This window comes from Salmo salar, chromosome ssa20 (assembly GCF_905237065.1).
Source record: "Salmo salar chromosome ssa20, Ssal_v3.1, whole genome shotgun sequence".
Lineage (NCBI taxonomy): Eukaryota > Metazoa > Chordata > Actinopteri > Salmoniformes > Salmonidae > Salmo > Salmo salar.
This window is the reverse complement of record NC_059461.1, coordinates 52,873,471-52,888,086: the sequence shown is the minus strand read 5'-3', so window position 1 is coordinate 52,888,086 and position 14,616 is coordinate 52,873,471. Positions and strand designations below refer to the sequence as shown.

General features: G+C 44.3%; 1 protein-coding gene across 8 annotated transcripts in view; it reads right to left on the bottom strand.

Moving 5' to 3' along the window:
* Window positions 1–14,616, bottom strand: part of LOC106580794 (rap1 GTPase-activating protein 2) — a 109,422-nt gene that overhangs the window by 9,885 nt on the left and 84,921 nt on the right. For all 8 annotated transcript variants that reach the window (XM_045703602.1, XM_045703601.1, XM_045703600.1 and 5 more), the window contains 11 exons: window positions 12,639–12,674; window positions 8,048–8,080; window positions 7,463–7,681; window positions 6,876–6,979; window positions 5,899–5,977; window positions 5,420–5,473; window positions 3,329–3,412; window positions 3,052–3,152; window positions 1,632–1,761; window positions 1,272–1,427; window positions 799–870 (listed from right to left, as the gene is read on the bottom strand). In XM_045703602.1, coding sequence (XP_045559558.1) covers window positions 799–870; window positions 1,272–1,427; window positions 1,632–1,761; window positions 3,052–3,152; window positions 3,329–3,412; window positions 5,420–5,473; window positions 5,899–5,977; window positions 6,876–6,979; window positions 7,463–7,681; window positions 8,048–8,080; window positions 12,639–12,674 — 1,068 coding nt within the window. The remainder of the gene's footprint in view (window positions 1–798; window positions 871–1,271; window positions 1,428–1,631; window positions 1,762–3,051; window positions 3,153–3,328; window positions 3,413–5,419; window positions 5,474–5,898; window positions 5,978–6,875; window positions 6,980–7,462; window positions 7,682–8,047; window positions 8,081–12,638; window positions 12,675–14,616) is intronic.

The following is a 14,616-nucleotide window of genomic DNA, read 5'->3' as shown; positions in this document are numbered from 1 at the left end:
AAATGTCTAAAAAGCATATTTTCACTTTGTAATGGGGTATTGTGTGTAGATAGATGGGTGTGAAAAAAATATAAATTTACCCATTTTGAATTCAGGCTATTACACAACAATATGTGAAATAAGTCAAAGAGTATGAATACTTTCAGAATAAACTGTATATGATGGCAGGTTTCTCATCAAATTTTCACTGTAAATAACAATAGGAAACTTTAACTCCATCTCTCTCTCTCTCTCTCTCTCTGTATCTTTATCCCTTTCCTTCAATCTCTCTCTCTCTTTCTCTGTATCTTTATCCCTCTCCTTCAATCTCACTCTCTCTCTCTGTATCTTTACCACTTTCCTTCAATCTCGCTCTCTCTCTCTCTGTATCTTTATCCCTCTCCTTCAATCTCTCTCTCTCTCACTCTGTATCTTTATCCCTCTCCTTCAACCTCTCTCTCTCACTCTGTATCTTTATCCCTTTCCTTCAATCTCTCTCTCTCTCTCTCTCTCTCTCTCTCTCTCTCTCTCACTCTGTATCTTTATCCTTCTCCTTCAATCTCTCCCTCTCTCTCTGTATCTTTATCCCTCTCCTTCAATCTCTCTCTCTGTATCTTTATCCCTCTCCTTCAATCTCTCTCTCTCTCTGTATCTTTATCCCTCTCCTTCAATCTCTCTCTCTCTCACTCTGTATCTTTATCCCTCTCCTTCAATCTCTCTCTCACTCTGTATCTTTATCCCTCTCCTTCAATCTCTCTCTCTATCCCTCTCCTTCAATATCTCGCTGTATCTTTTTCTGTCATTTGCCCTCTTGCTTACCTTCTTGAAGACTGCTGGATTGGGGAGAGGTGGGCCAAACGGAGGTACATCCTCCCTCGCTGTAACAGACACCTGCCGGCACAAAGCAATTCATGTCACACATTTACTGTATAGAGAGTCTGGCTGTGGTAACTGCAACAGTGTAGCTTCCGTCCCTCTCCCTGTCCCAACCTGGGCTTGAACCAGAGACCCTCTGAACACATCGACAACAGTCACCCTCAACGCATCGTCACCTATCGCTCCACAAAAGCCGAGGCGCTTGCAGAGCAAGGCGAACAACTACTTCAAGGTCTCAACGCGAGTGACGTCACCGATTGAAACGCTACTAGCTCACACCGCTAACTAGCTAGCCATTTCACACCGGTTACATAATATCCATGCCTTAAAGGCCCACTCCGTAATAAATAAAAAATAAAATTTTGCAAATATCACATAGTGAGCCTGTAAGGCTCATAGTAGGATATAGTACTGACCTTGTATGTAGTGTGTTCAGTACCAGGGTTCTCCACCTGCACCAGTACATACGCATGGAGGAAGTTGGAGGCGATCATGTCAGGCACAAAGGGGGTGGCGTCTTCCTGGAAGACCGCCGCCACGATGTCATTTCCTATGTGCCTCTTCCTCTGGAGCTGAGGGACAAGAGCACAGTGTTCTGTAAACAACTTAGGACTGTTTGACTGTATGTTCTACAGTATAATTAGTCACAAGTATTAGAGAAAGGTGTGAGGTGAGAGGGAAGAGGAAACAGAGGGTGTTTATGAGTGACACGCACACACAAAACACCTACTGTAACCACTGTTATTATGCTGTGTGTGGTGTAGCGTGTTCAGGACCTGTTGTACGTCTCCCTCAGTGAAGGGTAGTTTAGTGGAGACGTGGAACATCATCTCTCTCTGTCTGAAGACGGTGTAGACGGACTCAGAGCCTGTCTGACCGTGAGATACGTCCAGACCACCACGGAACCTAGGAGCACAGTGACAACACAATACGATTAGCATTTCCATGACGTTCAATTATTGGGTAGGGCCAGGAGCATTTCCTGATCACGTGACAGGGAAAACTCCTGGCCCTACTCATGATGAATGGTAGCAGGGTAGCAGTATATATCCTTCCCTCCCTCCATTCTCCCTCTCTCTCTGCATGAACTCTCTCTCTCGCTCTCTCTCTCTGTGTAGTACCTACATGACTTAGATAAATAAAGGTTAAATAAAAATAAAACTCTCTCTCTCTCTGTCCCTCTCAGTATTGGAGTAGTAGTAGAGTTGTCTCTGTGTCTCTCTCTCTCTTTCCCTCTCTCCGCCTCTCTCTCTCTACCTCCTTCTCAGAAGTAGAGCAGAAATAGTAGAGCAGAAATAGAGTTGTATCTACAGTACCAGTTAAAAGTTTGGACACACCTACTCATTCATTGGTTTTTCTTTATTTTTACAATTTTCTACATTGTAGAATGATAGTGAAGACATCAAAACTATGAAATAACACATATGGAATCATGTAGTAACCAAAAAAGTGTTAAACAAATCAAAATATATTTTATATTTGAGATTCTTCAATGTAGCCACCCTTTGCCTTGATGACAGCTTTGCACACTCTTGGCATTTTCTCAACCAGCTTCACCTGGAAAGCTTTTCCAACAGTCTTGAAGGAGTTCCCACATAATGCTGAGCACTTGTTGGCTGCTCTTCCTTCACTCTGCGGTCCAACTCATCCCAAACCATCTTATTTGGGTTGAGGTTGGGTGATTGTGGAGGCCAGGCCATCTGATGCAGCACTCCATCACTCTCTTTCTAGGTCAACTGGCCCTTACACAGCCTGGAGGTGTGTTGGGTCATTGTCCTGTTGAAAAACGTCATCCCAAACCAGATGGGATGGCATATTGCTGCGGAATGCTGTGGTAGCCATGCTGGTTAAGTGTGCCTTGAATTCTAAATAAATCACTGACACACTCACCAGCAAAGAACCCCCACACCATCACACCTCCTCCTCCTTGCATCACGGTGGGAACCACACATTTGGAGATCATCCGTTCACCTACTCTGTGTCTCAGAAAGACACGGCGGTTAAAACCAAAAATCTCAAATTTGGACTTGTCAGACCAAAGGAAAGATTTCCACCGGTCTAATGTCCATTGCTCGTGTTTCTTCTTTAGTTTTGCTGTCTTCACTTCTATTTCACAATGCAGAAAATAGTAAAAAATAAAAACCCTGGAATGAGTTGGTGTGTTCACATTTTTTACTGGTACTGTATGTCTCTCACCCCTTAAAGTCATTCAACTCTATGTTGTCTCCCAGAACACTGAGGAACTCTCGGAAGGCTGGCGTCTCCTCGTTGTTCCCAAACAACTCTTCCTCTGACGTCTAGGATGGAACGATGAGAGGAGAGTGGGATGAGGAGAGAAGATTAAATGGGAGAGTTGTTTACGTATGGGGTTCTATGCACAATGCAGGTTACAGGGCGAAAATAAATAGCATGGGATTGATAAGGAATAAACTGAAACACCATTTGGCAATAAAAACCTGCATTTCACACTCACCTGACCAAACTTCTGGTAGATGACACCAAACTTAAAGGTATTGTTCACTTCATGTTCGTCATAACCTACTATCAACTGAGAGCCCTGAAACCAAAAACAACAAAAATGATAAGGATGTGCACGTACATAGAATATCCAGTTATGTGATAAAGTCCCTCCATGACTCGGGCAGACATTTACACTACATATACAAAAGTATGTGGACACCCCTTCAAATTAGTGGATTTGGCTATTTCAGCCACACCCGTTGCTGACAGGTGTATAAAATCAAGCACACAGCCATACAATCTCCATCGACAAACATTGGCAGTACAATGGCCTTACTGAAGAGCTCAGTAACTTTCACCGTCATAGGACGCCACCTTCATAGGACGCCACAAGTCAGTTCGTCAAATTTCTTCCCTGCTAGAGCTGCCCCAGTCAACTTTAAGTGCTGTTATTGTGAAGTGGAAAAGTCTAGGAGCAACAACGGCTCATCGTGAAGTGGTAGGCCACACAAGCTCATAGAATGGGACTGCTGAGTGCTGAAGCTGTAGAGCGTAAAAATGATCGGTCCTCGGTTGCAACACTCACTACCGACTTCCAAGCTGCCTCTGGAAGCAACATCAGCAAAATAACTGTTCGACAGGGAGCTTCATGAAATGGGTTTCCATGGCCAAACAGCCTCACACAAGCCTAAGACCACCGTGAGCAAAGCCAAGCGTCAACTGGCGTGGTGTAAAGCTCGACACCCTTGGACTCTGGAGCAGTGGAAACATGTTCTCTTGAGTGATGAATCACACTTCACCATCTGGCAGTCCGATGGACAACTCTGAGTTTGGCCGGATGCCAGATGAAAGCTACCTGCCTAGTGCATAGTGCCAACTGTAAAGTTTGGTGGAGGAGGAATAATGGTCTGGGGCAAGTTTTTCATGGTTCAGGCTCCTCAATTCCAATGAAGGGAAATATTAAGGTTGCAGCATACAATGACATTCTAGACGATTCTGTGCTTCCAACTTTGTGGCAACAGTTCGGCAAAGGCCCTTTCCTGTTCAGCATGACAATGCCCGCGTGCACAAAGCGAGGTCCGTACAGAAATTATTTGTCGAGATCAGTGTGGAAGAACTTGACTGGCCTGCACATAGTCCTGACCTCAACCCCATCGAACACCTTTGGAATTAATTGGAATGCCAGGCATATCGCCAAACATCAGTGCCCGACCTCACTAATACTCTTGTGGCTGAATGGAACCAAGTCCCCGCAGCAATGTTCCAACATCTAGTGGAAAGCCTTCTCAGAAGAGTGGATGTTGTTATAGCAGCAAAGGGGGGGGGGGACCAACACCACATTAATGCCCATGATTTTGTAATGAGATGTTCGACGAGCAGGTGTCCACATACTTTTGGTCATGTAGTGTATGCCTATCACGTCTGGGGAGGTCAGGGTTGTATTCAATAGGCACCAAACAGAAGAAAAAAAACGACTAAAACAGGGCGGGACTACTTGGACTTGTCCAATAAGAAATGCTAATTTCCATTTTACAGCTGTAAAAGTTTTCCGTTGCATGCTCTAATGAACATGACCCAGGACCACTGTGGGTTGATTGTGGCCATTTTGAAAGGCAGTCAGCTGAGACCGGTGGGGGATGGGAGTGGAGGAGAGGGGGAGCAGTCTGAGCAGACTGTCATAATAACAGATGAGTTCTACAGGACCCGGAGCAGAGGCACAACAAGCAGCTCCATCATCCAAATGACCTCTGAAGAGATGAACAGCTCCTGGATCAGATCTGTCTTTAGCACTGCCAACACCACATCAGTAAGAGAGAACAGAGGGGTCAGGCTGTATAGTGAACCAGGTGGAAGTTGGATTATGTTCATTAAGCAGCAAATGGAAGAAAAGGGACTGAAAAAGCGAGAGACTACTTGGACTTATCCAATAAGAACCACTTGTGTTCCATTGCAAAACGTTTTGAAAACGCTGCATGCCCCAAAGAAATAGAACTGCTAGGAAATGATTTCTATAACATGACCTAATGAACACGACCCTCCTTCTATGGCTACTGTAGTAGAGGTGGAAGCGCCTGGCTGAAAGGAAACTGTGGAGCAGACTCACTCTGGGGTACAGGACCGGGTTGAACTTCAGGCCAGTCACATCGTCGCAGAGAAGCTGAAACACAAACAAAAAGATAGATACAGATTCATTTGAAACCACAGTGACGGAAACAAATCGATTTTAGGTTAAAGGGGCAATCTGGGATTGGTACATACCTTTTTGGACTGTTCAATTAAAACTAATATATATATAATGTATAAATTAATCATGAGCTTACTTCAACTGTCTTAACGCATCAGAACCAAAAAAGCTTGTTTTACTTAATTGTTTGGAAACAATGTAATTGTAAACAAACACTGCATAGTTTCAACACATGGTTAAAACTATGATTTTGATCCCATTACATTTCTTCAGCCCCATCCCTTAGCTGTTTACCCACACTGTGGCGGGCTGGCCGCATTGTTGATGCTTGAAACCCAGATCGCCACTTTACATTGAGTGCATGTTGCATTGGTGGTGCTTAGGTCAGCCCTCCTTACCTTGGCTATCTGGGGTACACTGGGAAGCTGGTTGAGGCCTGCCAGAGAGATCCTGTCATGGTGTGTCTTTGTCCTCGACCTGGGTGATGATTAGACAAAACCAGTATCAATAAACACATTATAAAGAAGGTAGGCTTTGTGCACATCGCAAATACATAATTCCTATTTCTACAGTGAAAGTTCTGGCTAGTGTAAAATAACGTTTATTTGTAAATCCATGTTCACAAGATACTGTAGGGTTAGTGTGACAATAACTATGGGTCCAGACCATGGCCCTACTGTATGTTATTATATGAGTAAAGCTATGATGGAGGAACTCCTGGCCCTACTGTAGTTACCTGAACATGATGGATGAACTCCTGGCCATACTGTAGTTACCTGAACATGAAGGATGAACTCCTGGCCCTACTGTAGTTACCTGAACATGATGGATGAACTCCTGGGCCTACTGTAGTTACCTGAACATGAAGGATGAACTCCTGGCCCTACTGTAGTTACCTGAACATGATGGATGAACTCCTGGCCCTACTGTAGTTACCTGAGCATGATGGAGGAACTCCTGGCCCTACTGTAGTTACCTGAACATAATGGAGGAACTCCTGGCCCTGCTGTAGTTACCTGAACATGATGGATGAACCCCTGGCACTACTGTAGTTAACTGAACATGATGGAGGAACTCCTGGCCCTACTGTAGTTACCTGAACATGATGGATGAACTCCTGGCCCTACTGTAGTTACCTGAGCATGATGGATGAACTCCTGGCACTACTGTAGTTACCTGAACATGATGGATGAACTCCTGGCCCCACTGTAGTTACCTGAGCATGATGGAGGAACTCCTGGCCCTACTGTAGTTACCTGAACATGATGGATGAACTCCTGGCCCACTGTAGTTACCTGAACATGATGGATGAACTCCTGGCACTACTGTAGTTACCTGAACATGATGGATGAACTCCTGGCCCCACTGTAGTTACCTGAGCATGATGCGGAGGAACTCCTGGCCCTCTGCCTCCTCGTGCTTCAGTGACATAATGAGGTTCCCCAGACTGCTGCCTGTGCAGTAGTAGTTCATATGCTCCTGAAGAGAGAGAGAGAGAGGCAGAGTGATAGAGAGATAGGGAGGGAGGGAAGGAGGGAGGGCAAGAGAGTCAGACAGACAGCGAATCACTACACAGAATGATGAGACAGTTTAAAGAAGTTACACACCTTCAAATAAGGTTTTACACTCAATATTTCACAGATCTCCGCATAATTTAAGTCAATTACACGTTCATTTTCCAAACGACTGATTCTTAATTTGTGTGAGTCCTGAACTATTGAATATGAATATGTATTTGAAACATGCTTAGTCATAACCCCAGAGCAGAATTAAGCCTGAAATAGGAAAAACACTGAATGGAGAAAGACTTAAAGAGGGAAACACACCCTTACAGAGAACACACACACATGTACACACATCAACATAACACACACACAACACACACATGCAGGCGCAGACCCCACTTCCTCCCCCACTCACACACCCACATTATTACTACAAGTCAAATAGGCCTTGACTCACCCTGCCCAGGAAGTGTTTGCGGTAGGCCCTGGCCGAGCTGTTACACTCCAGCCTGAAGCCGAACCCTCCTGCAGGGCTCATGCCCCCTCCGTCATCCTCCTCACAGAAGCTGCTCTCCGAAGAGGTGGGGGTCCCTACAGGCGCCTCGGCATCCTCAATCCAGTAACCCCCAAACTGGGGCAGGATCACCTGCGGGTATGGGCTACCCTTCTCCAGAATCTAAGCCACACAGCCAAGGGACAAGGGGTTTATGTACCAAAATATCACCATCCACAAGAATAGGGCCATAGAAATAAATATTTGTTATTTTACCCCCCTTTTTCTCCCCAATTTCGTCATATCCAATTATGATCTTGTCTCATAGCTGCATCTCCCCAAAGGGCTCGGGAGATGCGAAGGTCGAGTCATGCGTCCTCTGAAACATGACCCGCCAAACCGCGCTCCTTAACACCCGCCCGCTTAACCCGGAAGCCAGCTGCACCAATGTGTCGGAGGAAACACCGTTCAAGTGACGACCAAAGTCATGCTTGTTTGTGCATAGTGTTTTGATCCAGCTGATATGATCGTATCAGAGCGCTGACTCACGTCCTCTATCCGCGGGTATGGGATGTAGTCATCCTGTCAGACAGAGAGAGGAGAGACACACACAGATCATTAACCTTACAGGCTGGAATAACTAGAGCCCTGTTCAAATACTTCAGAGAACGCCTATTTCCTTCCTCCCTTCCATAAAGAAATCCCTGATCTGACAAGGCTGGGTAGGTGAATGCTATGTAATAGAACTATTGCTCACACCTATCAATTTGTGTAAGATCAGTGATTGCTTCAAGGAAGGGGAAAAGGCAGGTTGTGTTTGTAAAGAACTCAAACAGGGCCTTGAACTACATTACAATGAGGTCAACTGAGGCAGTCCGTCACTATAGCAAGCTTGAACACAGAAACTCAGGGTGAACATATATACACTGACTTATTCCACAGAAGCAACTGATGGTCCAATGAGTGATGCAAAACAAAAAAACAAATTAATCAAACAGACAAACATTGATGGAGGAGTCTCCACCTTCCGACAATCTCAGGGATATGAGATAGTCTCAGGATTGACTCTGTGAGCCCCTGGGTTCATCATTAAGTCACTGGGGCTGGTTAGCAGTCAGCTGGTGTATGACCTCTAAACATGCTATGATGTTCACAGGGACGGACTGGGACTAGAAATAGGCCTGCGTATTTCTATCACACTGCCCCATTTTTCCCCTCGAGGCCCACCACGCCAGCCCATTTTCTTTTACTTGACGCACCCATTGTTATTATAATTTTGCACAAACATTTTTTTTTAAAACAGATGGACTAAAGATGGACCAGCCCATCTGGCATTTGCCAGAATTGTCCTATGGCCAGTCCATCCCTGGATGTTCACCATCGACTCCAATCGATCTCCCTGCCTTTGTTTTTACACTGTATATAGTCCCAGGAGATTGAGGGGAATCGCATTCATTATGCACAGCTCTTTGTTATTTTAAGTTAGCCTACGTTTTCCCTGGTTGAGGGGACCTTAAGAGAGTGCTACAAGTCATTTAGAGAGGGGTGAAACTACTCCAGTGGCTGACAGGGTTAGCGCGGAGGATGACCACCATCGCAATCAAATGTCGAATGGATGGGAAAAAAATTAAATAAAGGAATACATGAATAAAGGAATGGACAGAGGTCAATGCATCATGACAGAGAAGCATGCCCAGCGGTGAGGTCCACGGACACTGACGTGTGTGTGTGTGTTTCTCAGACCTTGCTTCTCTGCGAGTGGGGCTTCGTCTCCTCCGATTTAGGGACCTGGTTAGGGTCACGCATGTGGACGGAGGGTAAAAAGGGTAAAAAAGACAATTTCTGGACTTACACAACTCCCAAATCAGTTACTGTACGTACAGTGGGGAGAACAAGTGTTTGATACACTGCCGATTTTGCAGGTTTTCTTACTTACAAAGCATGTAGAGGTCTGTAATTTGTATCATTGGTACACTTCTACTGTGAGAGACAAAATCTAAAACAAAAATCCAGAAAATCACATTGTATGATTTTTAAGTAATTAATTTGCATTTTATTGCATGACATAAGTATTTGATCACCTACCAACCAGTAAGAATTCCGGCTCTCACAGACCTGTTAGTTTTTCTTTAAGAAGCCCTCCTGTTCTCCACTCATTACCTGTATTAACTGCACCTGTTTGAACTCGTTACCTGTATAAAAGACACCTGTCCACACACTCAATCAAACAGACTCCAACCTCTCCACAATGGCCAAGACCAGAGAGATGTGTAAGGACATCAGGGATAAAATTGTAGACCTGCACAAGGCTGGGATGGGCTACAGGACAATAGGCAAGCAGCTTGGTGAGAAGGAAACAACTGTTGGTGCAATTATTAGAAAATGGAAGAAGTTCAAGGTGACGGTCAATCACCCTCGGTCTGGGGCTCCATGCAAGATCTCACCTCGTGGGGCATCAACATGAGGAAGGTGAGGGATCAGCCCAGAACTACACGGCAGGACCTGGTCAATGACCTGAAGAGAGTTGGGACCACAGTCTCAAAGAAAACCATTAGCAACACACTATGCCGTCATGGATTAAAATCCTGCAGCGCACGCAAGGTCCCCCTGCTCAAGCCAGCGCATGTCCAGGCCCGTCTGAAGTTTGCTAATGACCATCTGGATGATCCAGAGGAGGAATGGGAGAAGGTCATGTGGTCTGATGAGACAAAAATAGAGCTTTTTGGTCTAAACTCCACTTGCCGTGTTTGGAGGAAGAAGGATGAGTACAACCCCAAGAACACCATCTCAACCATGAAGCATGGAGGTGGAAACATAATTCTTTGGGGATGCTTTTCTGCAAAGGGGACAGGACGACTGCACCGTATTGAGGGGAGGATGGATGGGGCCATGTATCGCGAGATCTTGGCCAACAACCTCCTTCCCTCAGTAAGAGCATTGAAGATGGGTCGTGGCTGGGTCTTCCAGCATGACAACGACCCGAAACGCACAGTCAGGGCAACAAAGGAGTGGCTCCGTAAGAAGCATCTCAAGGTCCTGGAGTGGCCTAGCCAGTCTCCAGACCTGAACCCAATAGGAAATCTTTGGAGGGAGCTGAAAGTCTGTATTGCCCAGCGACAGCCCCGAAACCTGAAGGATCTGGAGAAGGTCTGTATGGAGGAGTGGGCCAAAATCCCTGCAAACCTGGTCAAGAACTACAGGAAACGTATGATCTCTATAATTGCAAACAAAGGTTTCTGTACCAAATATTAAATTCTGCTTTTCTGATGTATCAAATACTTATGTCGTGCAATAAAATGCAAATTAATTACTTAAAAATCATACAATGGGATTTTCTGGATTTTTGTTTTAGATTCCGTCTCTCACAGTTAAAGTGTACCTATGATAAAAATTACAGACCTCTACATGCTTTGTAAGTAGGAAAACCTGCAAAATCGGCAGTGTATCAAATACTTGTTCTCCCCACTGTACATTCTCTGGGTAAACATTTGATTGGTGGAACCCAGGGAAAATATTTGCTTGGTAATAAGTGTTTGCGTAATATATGCAGAGCCAAGCCGACATGACTAGTTGACACATCCTGAATTGCACAATTACCAATCTAATGGAAAGACCTGTGGAGAAAGACTTCTGTGCATCAGGGAAGGCTCTGAAGCCTGAATCCTTGCCACACACACAGATTCTCACAAGTCTTTTACCAGACTAATCATATCTCAATCATCCTTATCCCTACGTTTCATTATTGATTTCATGGGTAGACAAACGCACTACTCTATATATTGTACTCTGTTTGTGGGAAGGCCATTAAGACCTACCACACACACAGAATTTCAAGTCATTTACCAGACTTAAACCGCATCCTTATCTCTACCTTCCATTATTGATTTCAGTGGTCAACGCACAGACTGGTCTATCTAAGCAGTGGTCAACGCACAGACTGGTCTATCTAAGCAGTGGTCAATGCACAGACTGGTCTGTCTAAGCAGTGGTCAACGCACAGACTGGTCTATCTATCTAAGCCAGGGCTGCCCAACCCTCTTCCTGGAGATCTACTGTCCTGTAGGTTTTCAGTCCAACCCTAATTTAGCATATCTGATTCAGCTAGTTTAGGTCTTGTTGAGCTGCTAATAAGTAGAATCAGGTGTGTTAAATTAGGGTTGGACTGAAAAGCCACAGAGCAGTAGATCTCCAGGAAGAGGGTTGGGCAGCCCAGATCTAAGCACTCTCTGCATGTGTTTGAATGGTCCTCATCCTCCAGTGATGCTTGCCTCCGCCTGGTCCCAGATCTGTTTGTGCTGTATTGACAATGACCATAGGAGTTGGCAATACAGCAATAACAGATCAGGGACCAGGCTAGCTCAGAGAGACAGACAGCGGAGGGGATGGGGGAATAGCTATAGCTCAGTGGGGGACTACTTGTCAACACCGCTGGGTTAGATCAAAGCCATTTTCGATCCCTCTGAGACGGGCTCTGTGATGAACCATTCCAGATAGAGGCCTTTCAACTGTTCAGCCATCGATTGCTCTAGTCTAGTTAGTAGTGTGGGTCGATGTGGCGCTGTGGGGACAGAGAGGGGTCTGGTAAGGACTGGCTCAGAGGTGGCAGCGGACCTGTGTGGCCTCTGTCCTCATTCCCCCTCGCCCACTTGTTATCATGCGCTATCGATCTCCTGTCCTCCTCTGCTCACTCTCTCTCTTCTTTCAAAAGCTCTCCCACTGTCCCCAAATTGGCGTGGCAGAGCTGCCACCACCACCCACCCTCTTCCTGACCCCATCCTGCCTAAAACCCCAATCCCACAGAAGATCCCAGAACCCCATAGACACAGTGTAGCAGAACAGGACAGAGAAATCAATGTTTTTTTTAGAGGGAGCTCGTTAACTTGGTCTGGCTCGGCTCATTACTCAATCACGACCAGAGATTGGACCCGGTGTTCTCGGCTCCTCAAATTAAGGGTGGCCCGCGTTCCCCCTCCAAACTCCCGTGGCTTAATAACGGACCCTCCTGCTCGTTAGGGGAGGACCGTTGATTAAAATCTCAGAAAGTGATGAACGTGTCATGCTTTCATCACCACGTCCATGCCAGCAGCAGAGAGAGAAGAGAAGGAAGGAGAGAAGGAAGAGGAAGAAGGAGGAGACTTACCTGCATCCTTTCCAGCATGTCAAAGAACTCGGCAGACTGAAACAAACAGAGAAACAGAGGTGATTATTTTACTACAATGTCATACAGTTAGAATGAATGCAGTTCCAGTGTATAAAATTATCCTGGACCAATGTGATGACTAGAAGTGGAGTGCACTGTATTTCCTAAATAAGCACTAAATTAATTCATGGAGGATATTTTCAATTAGGGTTTATTTTGTATAGGTTGAGGTATGGCTTTGGGATGTCCACAAAGCATAACACCAGTGTGAGATGGTTTAAAAACCTCTACAGGATTGGTGGGTCTCCCGCGGGATGGTTGATCTAACGTAGGCTTATGCAATTAGCATGAGGTTGTAAGTAACAAGAACATTTCCCAGCACATAGACATATCTGGTATTGGAAGAAAGCTTACATTCTTGTTAATCTAACTGCACTGTCCAATTTACAGTAGCTACTACAGTGAAAGAATACCATGCTATTGTTATGAACTTGAAAAGTGATTAATAAACCAATTAGGCACATTTGGGTAGTCTTGATACAAACGTTTGAACAGAAATGCAATGGTTCATTGGATCAGTCTAAAACGTTGCACATACACTGCTGCCATCTAGTGGCCAAAATCTAAATTGCGCCTAGATTCCTAAGTCATATATTGGCCTTTCTCTTGCATTTCAAAGATGCTACCAAAAAAAAAAACGCATGGTTTTTTCTTTGCATTATCTTTTACCAGATCTAATGTGTTATATTCTCCTACATTAATTTAACATTTCCACAAACTTCAAAGTGTTTCCTTTCAAATGTTATCAAGAATATGCATATCCTTGCTTCAGGTCATGAGCTACAGGCAGTTAGATTTGGGTATGTCATTTTAGGCGATTCTTTTTTTTTTTAAAGGGTCTGATCCTTTTTAAGTGTGACCAAGGTTTTTTGGTATTTTTATGGAAATGGAGAAAGGTCTGGTCACCGAGGCTACGTTCCAAGCTGACTACATTGAGATGTACACGAGCTAAACACGTCATGTGATATAGAAATCTGATGCCTGACTGGGCAGTCTGCAATGTAGCCTGGAACGTGACCTGAAACTTCTCAAACCCAGTAACTACAATTATCACACCACAATCGTCTCCAGCTAGCAGCATTTCCACCCTGGTTCCCAATAAGAGCTCAATGAGCTGAGGCAGAGCACATAAGGAAGGACACCCTCTCACACCCATATGTACAGTGTATTATACAAACACAGATAACCAAGCCTACTCCACTTCCTCAAAACAGTCACTCCAGAAAAATAATGGGCTGTCAGTATACTGAAGTTCTGGGTCAAAATCTTATTGACAGGATGATGGTAAAAATGTAAAGAATGAAAGTACAGACAACTAAATATTGGTAATAAATGTTGTGCATTATCATTATTGTAATAATCATCAAACATTTCAAATAACTAAGGTCAATATAGGGACCACTCTGAGCTCAATGAGAGTGGAGATCAGGAAGTAAAGTTGTAATTAACACATGATCCCATTATACTTAAAGTAGCTGTCTAAGATTTCTATGGATATGACCTACTCTATTATGAAATAGATTTCTTTCCCAAAAATTGTTATTAAGTAGGCCCTATGTTAATAAGCAGCTTTTCTGTGTGACCCTGCTTTCCAAATTCACAAACAACACAATGGTGTGGGCAAATACCAGTCATTATAAATATTATAAATAAGCAAAGGATGAGTCAACAACATTATTTAGATAGAATATGAGATTAAAAAAAAAGATTTAATAAGTGATGGAAAGAAAAACTCTACAAAGAAACAAAAAGGCCTTGACAGTCTATGGCCGGAAGAAGATCCATCTTGGATTAAAACATTGTTTTATACAGTGTTGTCCTGGCCTTTTCGTGTCTTTATAATGAATGACAGTCAGTCAACAAACACATAGCTCTCTATGTGACAGTCAAAAGTCACACTCAGGAAATATGCTAAAAG